Below are 22,264 nucleotides of genomic sequence, written 5' to 3'. Positions count from 1 at the left end.
CAGTTTCAGGCTTAGGTCCAGACTTGGGTTTCTTCTCTTGAGCAGCAATTTGCTTGCCGTTCTTCTTGAAGTTTCCCTTCTTCTTCCCTTTGCCCTTTTTCTTGAAACTAGTGGTCTTGTTGACCATCAACACTTGATGCTCCTTTTTGATTTCTACCTCCGCAGCTTTCAGCATTGCGAAGAGCTCGGGAATAGTCTTGTTCATCCCTAGCATATTATAGTTCATCACGAAGCTCTTGTAGCTTGGTGGCAGTGATTGGAGAATTCTGTCAATGACGCAGTCGTCCGGAAGATTAACTCCCAATTGAATCAAGTGATTATTATACCCAGACATTTTGAGTATATGCTCATTGACAGAACTGTTCTCCTCCATCTTACAGCTATAGAACTTATTGGAGACTTCATATCTCTCAATCCGGGCATTTGCTTGAAATATTAACTTCAACTCCTGGAACATCTCATATGCTCCATGACGTTTAAAATGTCGTTGAAGTCCCGATTCTAAGCCGTAAAGCATGGCACACTGAACTATCGAGTAGTCATCAGCTTTGCTCTGCCAGACGTTCATAACATCTGGTGTTGCTCCTGCAGCAGGCCTGGCACCCAGCGGTGCTTCCAGGACGTAATTCTTCTGTGCAGCAATGAGGATAATCCTCAAGTTACGGACCCAGTCCGTGTAATTGCTACCATCATCTTTCAACTTTGCTTTCTCAAGGAACGCATTAAAATTCAACGAAACAACAGCACGAGCCATCTATCTACAATCAACATAAACAAGCAAGATACTATCAGGTACTAAGTTCATGATAAATTTAAGTTCAATTAATCATATTATTTAAGAACTCCCACTTAGATAGACATCCCTCTAATCCTCTAAGTGATCACGTGATCCAAATCAACTAAACCATGTCCGATCATCACGTGAGATGGAGTAGTTTCATTGGTGAACATCACTATGTTGATCATATCTACTATATGATTCACGCTCGACCTTTCGGTCTCCATGTTCCGAGGCCATATCTGTATATGCTTGGCTCGTCAAGTATAACCTGAGTATTCCGCGTGTGCAACTGTTTTGCACCTGTTGTATTTGAACGTAGAGCCTATCACACCCGATCATCACGTGGTGTCTCAGCACGAAGAACTTTCGCAACGGTGCATACTCAGGGAGAACACTTCTTGATAATTTAGTGAGAGATCATCTTATAATGCTACCGTCAATCAAAGCAAGATAAGATGCATAAAAGATAAACATCACATGCAATCAATATAAGTGATATGATATGGCCATCATCATCTTGTGCCTGTGATCTCCATCTCCGAAGCACCGTCATGATCACCATCATCACCGGCGCGACACCTTGATCTCCATCGTAGCATCGTTGTCGTCTCGCCAATCTTATGCTTCCACGACTATCGCTACCGCTTAGTGATAAAGTAAAGCATTACATCGCGATTGCATTGCATACAATAAAGCGACAACTATATGGCTCCTGCCAGTTGCCGATAACTCGGTTACAAAACATGATCATCTCATACAATAAAATTCAGCATCATGTCTTGACCATATCACATCACAACATGCCCTGCAAAAACAAGTTAGACGTCCTCTACTTTGTTGTTGCAAGTTTTACGTGGCTGCTATGGGCTTAAGCAAGAACCAATCTCACCTACGCATCAAACCACAACGATAGTTTGTCAATTTGACTCCGTTTTAACCATCGCAAGGACCGGGCGTAGCCACACTCGGTTCAACTAAAGTTGGAGAGACTGTCGCCCGCAAGCCACCTATGTGCAAAGCACGTTGGGAGAACCGGTTTCGCGTAAGCGTACGCGTAATGTCGGTCCGGGTCGTCTCGTCCAACAATACCGCCGAACCAAAGTATGACATGCTGGTAGGCAGTATGACTTATATCGTCCACAACTCACTTGTGTTCTACTCGTGCATATAACATCAAACCATAAAACCTAGGCTCGGATGCCACTGTTGGGTTTCGTAGTAATTTCAAAAAAATTCCTACGCACACGCAAGATCATGGTGATGCATAGCAACGAGAGGGGAGAGTATGATCTACGTACCCTTGTAGATCGCAACGGAAGCGTTGACACAACATAGAGGAAGTAGTCGTACGTCTTCTTCCCGATCCGACCTATCCAAGCACCGTTACTCCGGCACCTCCGAGTTCTTAGCACACGTACAGCTCGATGACGCTCCCCGGGCTTCGATCCAGCAAAGCTTCGGGGATGAGTTCCGTCAGCACGACGGCGTGATGACGATGATGATGTTCTACCGACGCAGGGCTTCGCCTAAGCATTACAACGATATGATCGAGGTGGAATATGGTGGCAGGGGGCACCGCACACGGCTAAGGAACGATCAAGAGGATCAACTTGTGTGTTCTAGGGTTCCCCCCTGCCTCCGTATATAAAGGAGCCAAGGGGAGGGGTGCGGCCGGCCAGGAGGTGGGCGCAGGAGGAGTCCTACTCCTACCGGGAGTAGGACTCCCCCCCCCCAATCCTAGTTGGAATAGGATTCCTTGAGGAGGGGAAGAGAGAGAGGGGGCCGGCCACCTCTCCTTGTCCTAATAGGACTAGGGGAGGGGGGAGGCGCGCGGCCCACCTTGGGCTGCCCCTTTCTCCTTTCCACTAAAGCCCACTAAGGCCCATATAGCTCCCGGGGGGTTCCGGTAACCTCCCGGTACTCCGGTAAAATCCCGATTTCACCCGGAACACTTTCGATATCCAAACATAGGCTTCCAATATATCAATCTTTATGTCCCGACCATTTCGAGACTCCTCGTCATGTCCGTGATCACATCCGGGACTCCGAACTAACTTCGGTACATCAACATGCATAAACTCATAATAACTGTCATCGTAACGTTAAGCGTGCGGACCCTACGGTTCGAGAACAATGTAGACATGACTGAGACAAATCTCCGGTCAATAACCAATAGCGGGACCTGGATGCCCATATTGGCTCCTACATATTCTACGAAGATCTTTATCGGTCAGACCGCATAACAACATACGTTGTTCCCTTTGTCATCGGTATGTTACTTGCCCGAGATTCGATCGTCGGTATCCAATACCTAGTTCAATCTCGTTACCGGCAAGTCTCTTTACTCGTTCCGTAATACATTATCTCACAACTAACATTTAAGTTGTAATGCTTGCAAGGCTTATGTGATGTGCATTACCGAGAGGGCCCAGAGATACCTCTCCGACGATCGGAGTGACAAATCCTAATCTCGAAATACGCCAACCCAACATCTACCTTTGGAGACACCTGTAGAGCTCCTTTATAATCACCCATTTACGTTGTGACGTTTGGTAGCACACAAAGTGTTCCTCCGGCAAACGGGAGTTGCATAATCTCATAGTCATAGGAACATGTATAAGTCATGAAGAAAGCAATAGCAACATACTAAACGATCGGGTGCTAAGCTAATGGAATGGGTCATGTCAATCAGATCATTCAACTAATGATGTGACCTCGTTAATCAAATAACAACTCTTTGTTCATGGTTAGGAAACATAACCATCTTTGATTAACGAGCCAGTCAAGTAGAGGCATACTAGTGACACTCTGTTTGTCTATGTATTCACACATGTATTATATTTCCGGTTAATACAATTCTAGCATGAATAATAAACATTTATCATGATATAAGGAAATAAATAATGACTTTATTATTGCCTCTAGGGCTTATTTCCTTCAGTCGCTGCATCGTAGCTGTGGCGGCGTCGCGGCCGCTACAGTGCAGCTCCGATGGCGTCGACGACCGCTGCATCGCAACTCCGGTGGCACCGATGACCGCTGCGTGGCAGCTCCAGCAGCCGCTGCATCGTAGATCCGGCAATGTCGTAGCTACTACAGTGCACCTCCGATGTTGATTGCGTCGACGACCGCTACATCGCAGCTCCGGCGGCATCGATGACCGCTGCATAGCAGCTTCGGCAGCCGCTGCATCGTAACTCCGGCGGCGTCGACGTTCGCTGCATTGTAGCGTTGGCGTCGTCGAGGGCGCTGCTGCCGTGCTGGTAGGCGTGCTTGCAAACGGGATGGTGGGCGCTGTGGGTGGTGTCTGTGCTGCACAAGGGAAAGTGCAAATCCGTGGGATACCAAGTGAACCGCTACTAGCACGGGCCTTATGATCGGACGGTTATCAAGGCGAGGGGAAATGCATGATCGGGTGGTTATCAAGGCGGTTGATAATAGCAAAGCTATCAGCCGGCTTACGCCTAGCACCGGCCCGTGATTAAAGCCCAACTGGAGACCCGGTTCCTTGTCTGACACGTGGCAATACGAATCTTAAAGCTGCCCAACCCGTTTCTAATACTCTCTCCGTTCTAAAATATAATATGCCCGCGCTTCCCGAGGTTCAATTTTGACCATAAATTTAACCAACGAGACCAACTGCGGCGGGAGAAAAAATTATATAATTGAAAACTTCTTTCGAATACGAATTCACTGATATAATTTTTGCTTCCGCCGCAATCAGTCTTGGTAGTTAAATTTACGGTCAAAGTTGAAGCACGTGGATAGAAGAAGCACTACATTATGAAATGGAGGGAGTATAGAGTAAGTATTAATTAATCTTATCCCATCCGCCTGGTTAAAGCCCAACTCTCCAGTCTCGTCTCCACCGCCCCCAAATTCCTGCCGCCGGTATGACCTCGGCTGCTCGCCCCATCCGGTCAAGGGCATTCTCCTCGATGTTGGGCGCAATTCCTATGCTCGTGGCTACACCTCCGTTGCCGGCGACGAGCTCTTGCATCAGCCCAGCTGCTTGTTCTCACCGGCCACGGCGGATCTCGTCAGCCCCATTCTCGCAGCAATGGCGATGCATCTCGTAGACGACGGGCGCTACTCCGCTGCTCGTGACCCACGTCCCCGCCGCCGGCAACAACGATGCTCCTCGACGCCGCCACTCGCGGCACCACCGACGCACTACGCATGCTGCATGGTTAAGCATCTCGCCGTCCTTGTGTTACTCTGATGCGTCTGTGCACTGGGGTTCAGCTGGACGAAGATGAGCTTCTGTTAGGAAGATGATTCAGATTAGAAGCTGAAAGGGCAGAGCGTGGAACGTGGGAAACGGGTGGGCTGCTTTAAGATTTGTATTGCCAGGTGTCACGCAAGGAATCGGGTCTCCAATTTCGTTTCGTACGACCGGGTCTTAGATTTTCTTCCCCCTCCGATCCCACGGGATGTCGACGCGGGACGGCTGAACTTTCACAGAATCTAGAAAAGTTCCCGGTGAATCGGAGCCGACTGCCGTGCACACGTGAACGTTCCGGTGACCCGTCGCCGTCGAGCCGACCAAACCAGAAGCCGCCGGCACAACGAGTCGCCCGAACGCGCGGGGATTTGGTCCCGGCACACGCGCCAACGCCGCGACGTGGAGCAGCGCCGCGCACAAGCGCCGCGCGTTCCCAGCCGCACGACTCGCATCCACTTCCCTTCGCGCCACCCACCCTCCGATCGTTCACGGGCTGACGATGGCCGCGCTCGCAGATCTCGTGTCGCGCCCCGCGGAATGGCCGGGGGCCGCGATGGCGGCGCTCGCGGCCGCCGTGTTCGCGGCCCTGGACGTCGTCGACGTGCTCCTCTGCCTCGTCTACGGCGTCCTCGACGGATTCCTGGAGGAGAGCCCGCTCGGCTGCTACTGTCAGCGGAGCCGGGGAAAGGCCCCGGCGGGGGAGGAGGACGACGGGGTGTCCGACACATTGTACGTCCGGAGGAGCGCGTGCCGGGACGCGCTGCTGCGGCTCCTCGGGCCGGTCGGCGGGGGGACGAGGAGGAAGGAGGACGCGTCGCCGACGAAGGCGCGGAGCCCGAGGTGGTCCGACTGCGGATGCGGGAAGTGCGGGAAGTGGCGGAGCAACGGCGGCGACCGGCTGCACTTCGTCCTGCAGGAGCCGACGGCGCCCAACAAAGGTCCGTGTCCGTGTGCTCGATCGTTCTTGTCCTTGACAGAATTGTTCCGTCCGCGTGCGTGCGCGCGCGAACGTCGCCGCCATGATCTGCCGTGCCGTGCGTGACGACGACATTAACGCCCGCGACTTCACAGGTGCAGAGGAGACGCGAAGCAAGAGTGACCGCGGAGACGACGCCATCTTCATCCACGGCTTCACGTCCTCCTCCTCCTTCTGGGCGCAGACCGTGTTCCCCGAACCCGCCGCCGCGAACCACCGCAGGCTGATCGCCGTAGATCTCCTCGGCTTCGGCGACAGCCCCAAGCCGGTGAACTGCGCGTACACGCTGCGAGACCACGTCGAGGCCATCGAGCGGAGCCTCATCGACCCGCTCCACCTGGGCTCCTTCCACCTCGTCAGCCACTCGATGGGCTGCACCATCGCCATCGCCCTGGCCGCCAAGCACCCGGCGCGGGTCAAATCGGTCACGCTCGTCGCCCCGGTACGCACGCCGCGCACCCGATCGGAGCTCTGAATTATTCTGAGATGTACTTCCTGCTTAATGGATCGATCGCGTCGTGTTGGTGGCAGCCGTACTTCCTGCCGTGCGAGGAGAGGGCGAGCCAGGTGGCGCTGCGCAGGCTCGCCGAGAAGAAGCTCTGGCCGCCGTTGCTGTTCGGCTCGGCGGTGATGTCCTGGTACGAGCACATCGGGAGGACCATCTGCTTCGTCGTCTGCAAGAACCACCGGTTCTGGGAGTGGCTCATCAAGATCGTCACGCGCACGAGGTAAGCGATCAGATCAATCACGATTAACTCGGATTAATCCAGAGCCCAGACATGAACAGGAACACGTTTGCCTGGATCTCTGCCATTTTGCTCATGAATGTGCTTCATGTTGGTGCGTGCAGCGGCGTGGACATCGTGGTGAGGGACCTGACGAGGCACACGCACCACTCGGCGTGGCACACGATGCACAACGTGATCTGCGGCGGGGCGAGGGCGCAGGACCGGAACCTGGAGGCGCTGGCGGCGGCGGGGGTGCCGGTGAGGGTCGTCCACGGCGACGGGGACCAGGTGGTTCCGGTCGAGTGCAGCAGCCGCCACCTGAAGTCGAAGCTCCCGCACGCGGAGCTGCGTGTCGTCGGCGGACGCGACCACCGGACGGTGGTGTTCGGCAGGGAGGAGGAGCTGGCCCAAGAGCTCCGGGCGTTCTGGTCGGGCTGCGAGAAGGTAGGGTGTGCAGGCTAATGGATTCTGGATAGTCATAGTGTACAGAACTACATGAGGAAACTTTTTTTTAACACAATTACAGGAGGAAACTGTAGGAAACATGTTGTTCTTCTGTTGACAGCAGCGGGATTCTTGCTCGTATTTTTTTTAGAATGAAGGCATCACGCCATGTTCTATTTTTCTTTTTTTTAGCATAAGTACAAACACAAGCGCTCATATACACGCGCATACACTCATCCCTATGAACGCACACACGCATATCGTCGTCGACGGGAACGTCTCCTCTCACTGAAAGCACATCGCCGAAAATCCTAAAATAAATCCAGAAATAATGCGAGCACCAGGATTTGAACCCTGGTGGGTTGGGGATACCACTGTCCACCTAACCAACTCAACCACAGGTTGATTCGCATGTTCCATTTTTCATTGAAATGAAGCAAAATTTATACAAAATCATCCATTAGAGCTCCCCTACAATGGGCCGGAATAGCCAGATATAGCAAAACCAGCCCCCCTAAACATTCACAGATGCATCCGCAGACAGTGGCTAGTCAGCCCTCCTATGGCCGCGTCCACAATCAGGTATCTTAAATCTGATCCCTCAAAACCGTGCTATCCATGCAACGTGAGAAACTACAAATGTCGATCATATACACATATAGATAAGCATAGTTCAACCTAAATTCCATACGAGCATATAAACACGGTACATCAGATCAAAAGATTTAATTCATCGTTGCAGCATAGATAAAAACAAAATTAACTAAAAACTAAAATGGAAGCGAGGGTGGCACTGAGACATCACCACTTCCGCGTCGGCCCCTTGCAGTCGCCGTTGCAATTATGGCCCTCTATGTATGTGTCGGCATGAGGTGTGTCATCGAAGCCGTGGGGACCGTCGGAGTCGTGGCGGTGTGATGGGGATGACAAGCTCCTCCTCATCGTCCGCCTCCCTCTCGAGCAACAACAACTCCGAGTTGACGGGGTCATCGCCATCGGACGGTGCGCTGCCGGAGCTTGACATTGGATCGAAAGGGGGGCGAGGAGAGGAGCAGGCGGCAAGTGGAATGGAGTGTGGTTTGACTGCGGTCTAGGGTTTGTCTAGGTGGGGATATGTGTTGGGTCCAGATGGACCAGGGTGGGATGGTCCGAGCCTCCTATACCCGCCCCAAATTTGGGTTGGGTTTGAGGGGTGCCGGTGAGGTAACTTTGGATAAAAAAATTATCAAAACATACCAACATGAAATCTACTTTTGAAGCTCTCACCTCAAAGATTTAAAATCGGATGAAAGATTTGAGCCACAAAGCATTTTGTGAAGTCAAATTTAGATGAAATCTATGCTTACAACATCATTTTGTCTTATATGCACACTAAAAAAGAGCATATGCATGTGCCAATGATATGAAGAGAGCTCAAACTCACACGCAGGAGAGGCACGTCCTGCACGCATGGCATATGCACCCATTTTTCAAAAAATGCATGTTTTATAATGTCAAAAAAATACAAAAAATCATGCATACATGTTCGCAAATGTGTGTGCGCGACACAAAGTTTTGCGAAAAAATATCATTTTGTTTTGTCTCCGTAATAAAGACAAATTTTAGTGCTTCTAAATAGCGTTCCATGACATAATTTTTTGTCTTTTTTGCACGGGCCATAAAAAATGTTATTTTTCTATAAAACTTTATGCACACACATAGGACATGAACCTTTTTTTAGAATTTTTTAGCATTTGAAAATGTGTTTTTCGAAATGGGCTCATATATATCCGAGTTTATCCATGCACTTCCCCACTTCACACATCCAACAATGTCAAAGAAGGATTTGTTTGGTACTTTGGTTCTAATGTATGCATGCGTTCAGTATATTTAACCTTAAAAACATAACGATTCACAAATAGTGCAGTCCATAATAAAACATTTTTATTGCTGGTTATTATATACTTTTTCCAATAATTGTTTACTTTCATATAGTTTCGTGTAAGTTTAACAGTTTTGCTAAAGTACATCTAAGATATGCCCTGAGGTTGGTCATAGTAAGAGTAACTTAGCTAGTAACATAACGCAACCCGATACAAATTTGCTTACGTGGCAAATATTTAATAAGAAAAGAGGTGTTTGTAGTAACATAATATCTTACTGTAACATAACACACCAGAAAGCAAATGAGTCAAAAACTAAATAAATGAAGGGTTACATGACACTTCATATATGTTACTCCCTCCGTTTCATAATATAGTGCATATATATTTTTCGAAAAATCAAACCTCACAAACTTTGACCGAATTTGTGACAAAAACATTTATATATCTAGAGGGCCAGACATATATCATTAGATTCATCATAAGATGAAGTTTCATATATAAGATGTGGTTTCATATTTTATATTTTCGGTATTATAGATATAAATAGTTTTTTCTAAAAACTTAGTCAAAGTTTATAAAGTTTGACATTAAAAAAAATCTATACATACTATGTTATACTATGTTATGGAACGGAGGGAGTAGTACCACTATAAAGGTAGTAATACTAATATATGCATGTTACTAATCTAAGTTACTTCCCATTATGACCAGCCTAAGTATTGCACATCTAAATCTTATGTTCCTAATTTTAGGTGAAGATTCATGCAGGTATTTTTTTTCTTCTTATTTTCCTTTTTCCTTTTTGTGTTTGATTGTGTCACTCAGATGTGCAATAACTAGTTGTAAGATCCTAACTTTAATTGTAAGATCGGACAGGTAGAGACAATAGTTGCCCATGTACTTAATTATGAAAGTTGGCTAAATAGTCAACCCTATTAGTCCATTCTTTTAAGTTAAATGTTTTTACTCTTCTATTACTATTCCTCTGCTTGATTTTTTTGTCGATCCAAATTTCCCCCGACTGATGGATAACCATTTGCCAATGGGGGCAACTGCTTCTTGTTTAAAATTTAGATAATTGGATTTCTAACTAAGAAAACCAGAAATTCCATAGCAAACACAGGATTCTGAAATTTTATCAATATAGAATTCTTTAACCTATATACACAACATGAATGATCCAATGTCAATCTTATACTCCCTCCGTCCAAAAATACTTGTCATCAAGATGAATAAAAGAAGATGTATCTAGACGTATTTTTATTCTAAATACATCATTTTTATCTATTTTGATGACAAGTATTTATAGTTCTAGATATATCCATTTTTATCCATTTTGATGACAAGTATTTTCGGATGGAGGGAGTACTTCGCTCCTCTTCTTCCACGTCATAAAAATCAGTTGTCAGTGTGCTATATCATTTAATACCACCTTATATCTTTCTGAAGTGGGAGAACCTGCAATCCTATATTATACTATACCTATACAAACAAATAGTGCTAACATTGTTAACAGATTCTTTTCATTTTAGCTTTCGTCTTGAAAGTCTGTTAGCCTTCTGTTTTTTCTCTCCTTTTTCTTAAATTCTGTTGTGTACAGCCAGGTGCCTAGGCCACAAAATTTAACTGTGCATGCCTTGAAAAAATGCCACACAAAGAAATCATTGAATGTGATAACCCATCCAAGACATTGTTTTCAACAGTCTTCTTATAAGGCCGTAGGGTTACATATCAAGAAAATACACAAGGTCATAGACACAATACCTAAATGCAAATTTAACATGAGAAGAAAGTTGGCATATATGCATCAGGTAATTCGCAGATGTAACAGTCATTGGCATGCAGGGGGAAAGCCCATAAACTCATACAGTTCTGGGCATTTACTCCACGATCGATTTCTGAATAGAGAGCTAAACAGAAAGTTCAGAGGAGATACAAGGTGAAGTTCAGCAAGTAGCTCTAAAAAATTATTAATCTGTCTGTACAAACCAAGCAAAGCAACCTCAGAAGATATGACTGCCGTTGGTAAACCAGAGCAACGAAGGGGAGGCTCACCACACCAGTTCACAATTATGCAAAGACCAATCACCTTGTTAGATGACAAATTTACAGCACAAGTATATGCCCTCCTGACAATCTCGTACCCTGTAGCCATCTCCTACACAAGAAACAGGCAGAACATCGTCAGTAAGAACTGTATTTCTCATAACAGCAAAGCAGCAATTGTGCATTTGGTATCCCCGAAGAACGTTGCCGTGACTGCGGTCATGACCAAACCGCAACTCGGGAAATGTAGGCTACAGCTACTACACATCTTCTTATGAAGGTATGAGCTAATGTAGCACCAAAGTAAAGCAAGTATCTAAATTCTAAATTCTTATGAAGATGCGAAAAAAGTGTGGAGTTCAGCAATGTATCAGCCAAGTGTGCAGTACATAAAGCACATGATAGGAAAACCTTGCATGCACAAATGTCCTTAGGGCAACTGTTATTAGGAAAACCTTGCATGCGCAAATGTCCCTAGGGCAACTGTTATTAGGGGTGTGCCAATGGCTTTAGGGCTGTGCCACGCCTTTGCAATGACACAAAAAACCGATGCACTGATCCACCCTTGCAATTCATCATGGAAAAATTGTGACAAAAAGAATGCATACAAACAATCATCCATCTGAAAGGACCATATCCAGTCGATGATGCTCATAAATTTACCAGCGTCTCAATGAACAAATCAACCTAAGGGAACACAAGCTGAACTGGTACCAACCTTTTGGTGTTACATAAGCAAAGAATGTCTTCTACCATTTTTCTCCTTCAGCTCTATGTAATTTACAGAACATAATATAATAATCCAACAAAGAAAGAAGCCCTTGGCGCTTCTGTTAGGACATTTTTCAGATTGTAAAAATCAGACGTGTCACTAAAGCAAGAAAATTACTAATTAGACGTGAATGAGACATACAAATATGTCATGTTTGTGAGCATACAGAAGTTTGAGGGCAGCTCTCCTGTGATGTTATTTGCAGAAATGAAACTTGCAAGAGAGAAAATTAATGATTTAAGAAGCTTCAGATTATCCTTTGTCGCTACAAATTAAGAAATCACACACATCTTAGGTGAATGAAAAATAAAGCAGGACTTCTATCCAGCTGTATGCCAAACTGCGACATATTCTTGCACCTTTTTTTAGCCTCTGTCATGAAGCCATAAAACTCTTATGCATCAAATATCTAGTACTAAAAAGCATTTCCTGCTTCTTCGTTTTTTTTGGTAGTCAAGATGCATGGCCAAGAATTGATGTTCTTGTAAAACTCCAATGGAAAATATACCAGTACTGAATCAAAAGACTGTAAAAACATGGAGTGATTTATGACCTGTATGTTCGGAAAATCTACCAGTACTAAATTAAAAGGCTGCAAAAACCTGTATGTTCATAAACGACCTGGATATATGCCATCAGTTTCAGGTCTGGGTCCGCATCTCTATAGAAAAACTCTACTTAGCTAACTTGTTAGACTACGGATCAATCAAATTCTCCTCACCCCGTACTGTAAAACAAACGTCAGGCATCCAGAAAAATATCAACAGCACAAAACAAGTCAAACGTACCAACAGCAGAAGAATCATCGAACGGCCAACACCCAGACGGCACAGACACACCCACCCACAACAAAAGAGCACCGAGAGAATCACGGCCAGCAACAGAAACTAGAGCCGGACCACGACCTTGTCCACCACGCACACGACTAACATACCGAATTCCAGTAGGACGATCAACGACGGGATCCCCCTCCAAAGTAACTTCCGCAAACCATAAATCAGACAATATAAAGAAAGAACACACAATAAAGCAAGATCAATCAGGAACCTCAACCCCCTATTTATAATTAGCGGCAAATTAAGCGGCACCCAGAAACAGCGTCATAAGCGGCGCTACATGAGAACACGTGGTCACATCACGCGTGAAACCCAGCATGACAGCCCTGCATGAACACACATAGTCACGAACGAACGAATAAAAAAAGCCAACTAACGACGAATCCAGTCAACTACAATGCAACAACATTCACTAAATGTATACCTAATAAACGTCCCAGCCAGCCCCCCCCCCCCCCCCCCTCCCCCCAACTTCAAAAAACCAGAAAACATAATCCTATCAGGTAATAGAGAATATATGTGCGTGTGTATGCTGGAACAAATAGTGTGAATTAAAGCTCCACATATATTTGCATGTGAATATATAATAGACATTTAATGTCATATACTTGGATGTGTATAAATATGAATAATCAATTACTCTTTGTCCTCCTAAAATAGCGTAGCCACACGACCTATATATATCCTCCACATCAGTGCGGAAACTAACACCCGACATTTGAACGAACTTAAATCTATTAACTCTAAACTTTTGCGTATTTGTCTCTCGTGAAGAGACAAACCACGTGCAAAACACAATTTATTTCGGGTGGGTTCCGCTAAGCACATAATATGTACAAAGATTAGGTAACAAGGTATTTCTTTGAGTTTGAGAACCTAACAAAATTTTCATTTTCTGTTCTTTGGTATGTCGGTAACAAGGCAATCGGAAGGAGAAGATGAGACAGGTCTGGAGGCCCACCAAGCATCAGCGGCACCCAAAAGAACTAGCCTGGCCAAGCAATCCATTCAGCTACCTCCTAACCAAAACTGGCCCGCTATCGCTGGCAGGCAAGTAGTCGGGCCCCTGTGAGGGCATCCTATGACCACCACGGGCCTTCATAAGGTGGCACACCACGCTCTAGTGTTTCGGCCTCGAGCGTCTCATCCGCCCTGAGCTCCCATCTCGATAACCTCCATGTCGGTCATACCATGCCGGTGCAAAGCAACAATAACGTGGGCCTACGCCAGCACCGTACGACTGACATGAGGTTGTCAAGATGGGAGCTCAGGAGGGGGAGACGCTCAAGACCAAAAGACCAAAGTGTGATGCACCACCTAAGAAAGGTCAGATGTGGTCGTAGGATTCCCTCACATGGGCCTCACTACTTGCCTACGCTCCGGTGGTAGCCGAAGTAGTTGTGGTGAGGAGGTAGCTGAACGTATTGCTTGGCTGGGTCTGCTTCTCCTTGGTGCCTCCGATGCTTGGTGGGCCTACAAACTGTCCCATCTTTTCCTTGCGGTTGTTTTGTTTCCGACATGTTACAAAACAGAAAATGAAGAATTCTTTAACCCCGCAAACGCAACAAAATATTGTGGTGCCTACTCTTCGCATTGATCACATGACTGGTGGGACCTACACGACCAAAATAAGTTGTGTTTTGCATGTGGTTTGTCTCATAGTGGGAGATAAATGCACAAAAATTTAGAGTTGTAGATTTAAGTTTTTCAAATGTCAGAAGTTGTTTACAAGCTGATGTGAAAGACATATATAGGTCTTGTACCTAGACTATTTTAGGAGGAAAATTAATAATCAATTATCCATATTTATTCGCATCCAAAATATATTAGAATAAATGCCTAGTACTATATATTGTCACTTATTCACATCCAAATATGTGACGAGCTTTAATTGGCACTGGTTATTCTAGGACATCTACATAAATATATCAATCAATCTACATGTTGGGAGGTTGCTAACAGAAGAAAAGAAAAAAATCATTAATGTGTTAACCAAAATCATATCAAGTAAATAAAACATAATAAGATATAGAAACCATGCAATACAACCCTGACAATTAAGTAAAGATACATCTAAGAAGATACGTGTAGGGTTGTATTGGTGGCAGGCCAGAGTAATCCAACTAGTGAAAAAGATGGATCTTATCTTTTTCATGCCGGTCAGTGATTATCTTCTATTGTTAGCAACTTGGCATGGAGATGAATATATCTTTGATAATTTTGAAAAGAAATACATTTTTATATGTATCTTTACTCAATTGTTGTAGTTGTATTTGCATGGTCCCTGGACTTACCTTATGTTATATTTATATCGATACATATAGTGAATCTTAAACTTGATTTATTTGTATTAGAGCAACTCCAATAGCTCCTGTAAAAACCTTCCTGTAAAAGTGGTTTTACGGGTTAGTCTGTATAATTTAGCGGAAGTTGTCCCATGAGGTCTTTTCTTAGTTCCCATAAACATCTTCCCCTAAAATTTGACATTGCCCGTCGACATTGCGACGCTAGTTGGGTGACCGGCGCTAAGTTCCTAGTGGCGACGGCACATGGCTGTGCTACGGCAAGCAGTGGTGCGGGGAGGCGCGATCACAAGCGACGGTGCAACGGCAACTTACGGCGCGACGGCAAGCTATGGGCCAGCGCGGGCCAGCGACAAGCCGAAGGCGGCACGATGGTGTTCCAGAGCTCCACCCGTGAAATTTAAGGCGGTTTCCTACTCACCAAAATTACACGGGAAGGTCATCTTCTCATGAACATGAGGGGAGTTAAGGGCAATTATACGGGATCTCATAGAAAATCAGGTTTACGGGAGCTATTGGAGGCCTTCTTTGCCTCAACTTCCCGTAGACAATGGTTCTTTTAAGGATACGGGAGCTATTGGAGTTGCTCTTAAGACACGAATGATGAAAATGTTTTTCTTGCTTTAGCAACCTCTGCACATCGCAAGGCCTGCCTTTTTCCTAGTAAGGGATACACCTTATCCGAAGTTGGTTGGCTACAATTCGAAGGTCATAAATAATTTCTTGACGAGAATATGCTCCTATGAAATGAATTCTAGTTTGGTAAAGCATTTATGCCTCAATATTTCTAATCTATGGGTCCACCTAGCTATTGTGTCAGCCCCCTAAGCTTTTGGATATATAACCCATGCTGAGAACAGAGTTATGTGCAAGGTTTTTTCCAGCGCACCTAGCGAGCATTTTGCAACCTCCTTTGTCCTTTTTTGACAAAAGTGCATGCTTAATCACACGTTAACCAAAATTAAGCGCTGCGTGTAACGTCGCGACCTTCAATACTTAACACATGATGACTGTCCATTTGTTTCATTTATGTAGGCACCTCTATACTTTCCAAAGCTTGAATTTATTACTTGACTAACATAAGTCAAGATTGTAACTGAGTTTAGGTCTAATGGCAAATAACTTAGGCTTTGTTTGGATGTTTCTATTAGAGGCTTCAGTATTGAATTGGCTGGAATACCAATACAACAAGGAAATTGAAATGGACAACAATACGAATTCATTTGTTTGGTTGTGCACTGAATTGGCTCATGAAATTTCAGTTATGTTTCAATACCAAATCCTGTTTGGATGACAAACTCTGGAATTGCATAGTTACACTTACATGAGTTAGAGATTATGCTTTGTGCCGAACAGTATGTTTTGCGGATGGGCAAATGTTTCCAAGCAAATCGGAGGCCCTGCACTCGGTATTGCATTGGGACGTGCACAAGTGGGAGGAAGTCACACTTTGTATTGATGCATATTTCCACCGGGTAACACAGAGGGCATCCAAAATAGCTGAATTAGAGGCGGCTCCCAATACCAATTCCCAATTCAAAGGCTGAATACATAGTATTACATACAACATCCAAACACAACATTATCTCTAATGGCAAACATAATAAAGAAGATTATGTTTTCCGTGCATAAATGTTGGTAATTAGCAACATTTTGAGTGACTATCTACACTATTATGAATCCCCTAGGCAAGTTGTAGACAGTGGGGATATTTAAGAAACCGAAGCCCAAACAGAGAAAGAAAATGCACACAGGCTCAACAAACCAGTCTTCCCTTGTTCTTTCACCATTATATTTTCATCTGACCAAAGCAGGACTAGATAACCTATGAAGCACCAACACAAGAACGGGGGCACGGCGATACAGATACGGGGATACGGCAATTTCTAACTTCCAAATATAAGAACTAAATCCATCCAAGATAAGGAAATAAACCACTACCTGTTTGCCGTTCACGTGATCCTCAACATGTCCATTGCTCGCCCTACCAGGCAAAAGCCAAATTGCACGTCAGCAACCAACCTCAAAATGTAAAGTGAACTGAAAAAAAAGAACACCCATTTGTACTCACAATCCTGGTCCCAGCAAGGCAACCTCACGCTCCTTGGCGTCCTGAAGCACTCGCGCGTAAGCCTCAGCATCCTGTACTCTGCAAGGTCTAGCTCTGGTTCCTCATCCTCATCCTCAACAAACCCCTCAACAAACTCGCTCTCCTCACAGAGCTTGTCCTCGCCTTCATCCTCTCCCTCACCCTCACCCTTAGCCTCAGCATCAAGATCATCGGCATCATCACCCTCGCCGTCGCCTGGGTGCTCGTGGTGGTGAACCGACTCATAGCTCCCGGCCTCGGAGCTCCCGCAATCGCTGTCCTTGCCGCAGCCCTCCGTTAATCCGGAGCATCATGTATGCCCGCTCCTGCGCCCATCCAAACGGGATATTTACATGTTACTATGTTGATCGTTGCCTCGAAACAAAAAACACGGGATGTTAATCGCACGCCTCGGAACCCTAGGGACGGGAAGGGGACGGCCGGGGCCGCGAGATCTCGCAACTTGCCTGCTCCTTGAGGACGCGCGCCAGGGCGAGGTCGGCGTCGACCTGGATGAGAGACGTGAAAGGGCGCCACGCTTCGTCCTCGGTCGCTGCCGCGGCATCCTCTTCCCCACCGGAAGCGGCGGCCGGCGGAGGCTGATTCGGGCTAGGGTTGTGGTCGGCGTATTACGCGTGGCCCGGATCTGCTTTTCTTCGAGGGACGGGTGGGCCGGATCTGGTCGGCGGGGGTGCCGGCGAGACTCGTCCACGGCGACGCAGACCAGGTGGCCCCGGTCGAGTGCAGCAGCAGCCACCTGAAGTCGAAGCTCCCGCACGCGGAGCTGCGTGTCGTCGGCGGACGCGACCACCTGACGGTGGGTGGACGGTGGTGTTCGGCAGGGAGGAGGTCAGGAGGAGTTTTTTTTTTTTTTTTTTGAGAGAGAAGGAGGTCAGGAGGAGTTGGCCCAAGAGCTGCGGGCGTTCTGGTCGCGCTGCGAGAAGGCGATAAATTGGATTTTTGTCCTATTTCACCTTTTTATCTGACTAGTAAGCATGCACGTGCAACACACGTCTTTGCCATAGCATGTCAGAGCGATGACCCTAGAAGCAGTACCAGTTGAGTGAATACGTTTTGAAGTAATGAACGTCAGAGCAGTGGCCCCGAGAGCTTTGCAACTTCGATGACTTGGACCTCATGCCGTGTGGGTTGCAACTACTACGGGCATGTGGAATGCTCATCTCTTCATCGTCGCAGGAGAGTGCCTCATGACTTCTTTCCGGTAGGTGATGGAAGAGCGGCTTGTTCGGCGGAGCGAGTCCCCTAGCTAGTGTGTGTTTGTGTGGTCGGCGTTGTGGCATTCGCCACGCCGTCAAGTGTGGGCTTAGCCATGTGTGTTTATGGTGTTCTAGAGTGGGCTTGGCACTTTTATTTTGCTTTTCTCCTGGTTTTCCGTGATTAACTGGACAATCTTCTGCTTAATCAATGAAACGTCAAAGGTTTTGCTTTGTGTTTTTAATTTATTTATACTCATACTCATTTACTCAACTAAAATTCAAATATATCTAATGTATTTCTTACCATTAAAGAAGGCATGCTAAACACTCATGTCTGCTTTGAAAATTCACCCAAGATAAAACCAAATTAAGAAGCAAGACCATAGAGAAATAGACCTAGAAAGTAAAATCATTTCCTATAGTTACAAATTCATGACGTCCTTCTACCAATTTTCAGTGTATCATGTTCATAACTTTAATCCAAATTCATTGCCAAGACTTTGGAATAATATAAAGGAATCATCTATTAAACTGATGGTTATACATCATACCAAATTCTAGATCAGATCATCAACAACACCACTTGAGTAATCCTATAATATGGCTTCAAGTAACACATCCGCTGAATTTAGTTACATTTTTACTAACCCAAATAGTATAAGTGAAGATAGAAGGAAAAGGCTATTTCTGAGCTTAAGCATATTTACATGCTATACTTTATATAGATATAAAGAGGGGAAATATACAGTATGAGATGGAGTAGTGGAGCGGAACGCCCGCATCAGCGGTCAATCTATGGTAGGCAAGTGAATGACGTGATACCACGACTGCTATTCACTGTTGGCCAAGGGAAGCAGGCCAAATGAAGGAGATGCCCCTGGCGGCTGTGCCTCCGCCGGGAGCCCTTCCGCTCGATGCTCGCTGTGTCAAACAGTCAAGGAATTGCGCAGGGTGCTCTTAGTAATCTTGCAGGCGAACAGGGCTCCAAACAGTCTAGAAATCGAACAGGGTAACTTGTTAGTATATCAACAAAGAAACTAATGATGCTACACCAACTCTCCCTGCTGTAGCAAACGTGCAAGCTTGCACCAGTGCAAATGTCATTCACATATTACTTTATCATTCGCATTAAAAATATATAGACAACGCCCTAAACATGCATGATATAGATGTCGAGTAAGTAAGAAAGTTGGCTCCATCCCACAAGCTCAGACAATTTAAAGATGGAACATTACCTTCTTATGCAAATTTTGTAGAAACCTTTATATATTTAATGCTACATTCTATAAAGCACTTGAGCATCTCGCAGAACTCAACTTAATGAACTTATGATTAGATTGAATGCAAAACAAGGAAGTCGCTACTTACTAAATGTTTACCATCAACAATCATGGATGGTGAACTTGTGATTGACTTGTGAGAAGTCTAACACTCAAATTCTCTATGGCAACAAAGCACAGGATCAAAAGGCCAAAGCCATCAACAATCATGGATGTTGTCTTTTCTTGGTGAGCGACACAACCTGCACATGACCGGGCCCTATGGCATGGGAATCTCTTGGTTGTTGGTAAAAATATTCCAAACTTTGATGCTCAGCTTCAACTTCTCTAAAGGTTCCTTACAAAAAAGAGAGAAGTTGAGTCACTAAAATAACCACTCTAAAGGGTCTCAACAAGTTTTGTTGTACTGATCATCAAAGAAATGAATGTTAGGATATAAGACATAGAAAAAATATGCATAACGATCTTTTTGGTATACGGCAGACTGCAGCTAAGTGGTAACAAAGAAAAGTCATTTTCTGAAAATTAATTCTACATTAACAGAGTCACCATGAGATTTCGTCAGTACATGCACCTCTGAATTCCATCGATCGGTCCCAGTGGATTTGGTCCTGAACTGCACATCACATGTTTTGCATTACACATCTGCTTGCTCGCTCGGTCGTCAATGTAGCCGCCCAGGGCTGTTCAAACATCCAGCAAAATATCAACCACCAAAGCTCGTGAGCATTCAATTCAAGTATGAACAAAGGCTACATCACACGTCTGAGCTCCAATGTGGTGAACGCGTAAAGGGGCAGAGGTGGAGGAGAACGCGTAAAGGAAGGAGGCAGATATGTGCGGAGACTTATTAGCGACCAGATGTGATTAGCAATTTGTGGGTGCCGCTAATCATGCAGTGAAAGGCGGATGAAGACGGCAGCAGGGGGATTGGCAAACGTCTGCTCGGCAGAACATTCGATCCTAGCCATTGATTAGGATGGCAGACCATTAACTTAATATCAACGGTAGAATATGTTTTAACTGATTTGATCGGAGGGTCCTGTTATCTTGTGTACACTTCGTTGTGTGGCTTTAGAGGGAGTTATGTTTGCTCTTTTAATAGTAAGTATAGATAATTTGCCCCGTGAGACCTGTCGGATGGGGCCGAGGGCCACTAATCATTGAAACAACCCCGAAGCAAATCATCCAACCCCTTGTAAAGTGGGACAAATCATCCAATAGCCCGCGAGAAGGCAGGGTGTGCTGACTAATGGATGCTGGGGAATGAAGCGCCGCCAAGTCTCAAACGATGCCAGATAGTCATAGTGTACAGAACTACGAAATGAAATGTAGGAAACATGTTCTTCTTCAATTGACAGCAGTGGGATTCTTACTGGTACTTTTTTTAGAACAAAGGCATCACACCATGTTCCATTTTCATTGAAATTAAGCAAAGTCTATACAAAATCATCATTACAGCTTCTACAGCCGGATATAGCAAAAACAACACCTGTCAGCCCTTGTATGGTCGCATCCACAATCGGATATCTCAAATTTGACCCCTCAAAACCGTGATATCCATGCAACGTGAGAAACTACCAACGTCAATCATATACACATATAGACAGACATAGTTCAAACTAAATGGCATATAAACACCATAGATCAGATCAAAAGATTTAGTTCATCGTCGCAACATAGATAAATACTACTAAATTAACTAAAAACTAAAATGGAAATGAGAGCGGGACATCACCACTTTGGCGTTGGTCCCTTGTGGTCGTTGTTGCGGCTATAGCACTCTGTGTATGCGTTGGCGATGGGAGGTGCACCGTCATCGGAGCCGTGGGAACTGTCAAAGTCGTGGCTGCGTGTGCGGACGACGAGCTCCTCATCGCCCTCCTCTGCCTCGAGCAACAACGACTCCTAGTCGATGGGGTCTTCGTCGCCGGTCAGTGAAGGAAATATGCCCTAGAGGCAATAATAAAGTTATTATTTATTTCCTTATATCATGGTAAATGTTTATTATTCATGATAGAATTGTATTAACCGGAAACATAACACATGTGTGAATACATAGACAAACAGTATGTCACTAGTATGCCTCTACTTGACTAGCTCGTTGAATCAAAGATGGTTAAGTTTCCTAGCCATAGACATGAGTTGTCATTTGATTAACGGGGTCACATCATTAGAGAATGATGTGATTGACTTGACCCATTCCGTTGGCATAGCACTTGATCTTTTAGTTTGTTGCTATTGCTTTCTTCATGACTTATACATGTTCCTATGACTATGAGATTATGCAACTCCCGTTTACCGGAGGAACACTTTGTGTGCTACCAAATGTCACAACGTAACTGGGTGATTATAAAGGTGCTCTACAGGTGTCTCCGAAGGTACTTGTTGGGTTGGCGTATTTCAAGATTAGAATTTGTCACTCCGATTGTCGGAGAGGTATCTCTGGGCTCACTCGGTAATGCACATCACTATAAGCCTTGCAAGCATTGCAACTAATGAGTTAGTTGCGGGATGATGTGTTACAGAACGAGTAAAGAGACTTGCCGGTAACGACATTGAACTAGGTATTGAGATACCGACGATCGAATCTTGGGCAAGTAACATACCGATGACAAAGGGAACAACGTATGTTGTTATGCGGCTTGACCGATAAAGATCTTCGTAGAATATGTAGGAGCCAATATGAGCATCCAGGTTCC

The 22,264-nt window shown here is 45.4% G+C and overlaps 1 protein-coding gene and 1 long non-coding RNA gene across 6 annotated transcripts; one reads left to right on the top strand and one right to left on the bottom strand.

Annotated features, from left to right (window-relative positions):
• The first annotated feature begins 5,368 nt into the window (after nt 1-5,368).
• LOC125535590 (alpha/beta-Hydrolases superfamily protein) lies at nt 5,369-7,341 on the top strand. Its single transcript, XM_048698659.2, has 4 exons — nt 5,369-5,944; nt 6,078-6,424; nt 6,514-6,710; nt 6,833-7,341. Exons 1-4 carry the CDS (start codon nt 5,506-5,508, stop codon nt 7,170-7,172), a joined length of 1,323 nt encoding a protein of 440 aa, XP_048554616.2. The 5' UTR covers nt 5,369-5,505; the 3' UTR covers nt 7,173-7,341.
• Nucleotides 7,342-10,801: 3,460 nt separating this feature from the next.
• Nucleotides 10,802-20,341, bottom strand: LOC125535591 (uncharacterized). 5 transcript variants are annotated; one of them, XR_015615734.1, is made up of 6 exons: nt 20,137-20,341; nt 19,651-19,899; nt 17,533-19,275; nt 17,048-17,391; nt 16,918-16,960; nt 10,802-11,177 (listed from the first exon to the last, which is right to left on the bottom strand). It is a non-coding gene; the product is annotated as an uncharacterized LOC125535591 (long non-coding RNA). The 5 variants fall into 5 exon arrangements; XR_015615735.1 differs by having other exon boundaries at nt 19,651-19,889; XR_015615737.1 differs by having other exon boundaries at nt 19,805-19,889.
• Nucleotides 20,342-22,264: the final 1,923 nt, after the last annotated feature.

Source organism: Triticum urartu, chromosome 2A (assembly GCF_056163025.1).
Source record: "Triticum urartu cultivar PI428250 chromosome 2A, HENAU_Tu73, whole genome shotgun sequence".
Lineage (NCBI taxonomy): Eukaryota > Viridiplantae > Streptophyta > Magnoliopsida > Poales > Poaceae > Triticum > Triticum urartu.
The sequence above is the reverse complement of the archived record's forward strand: the minus strand, read 5'-3'. Positions and strand labels throughout refer to the sequence as shown.

Excerpts from the sequence above, each read along its gene's own strand:
- LOC125535590 (XM_048698659.2), top strand. The coding sequence starts at position 5,506 with ATGGCCGCGCTCGCAGATCTCGTGTCGCGCCCCGCGGAATGGCCGGGG. Across the intron at positions 6,425-6,513 it reads CGGTCACGCTCGTCGCCCCG|CCGTACTTCCTGCCGTGCGA; the intron begins GTACGCACGCCG and ends TGTTGGTGGCAG. Across the intron at positions 6,711-6,832 it reads AAGATCGTCACGCGCACGAG|CGGCGTGGACATCGTGGTGA; the intron begins GTAAGCGATCAG and ends TGGTGCGTGCAG.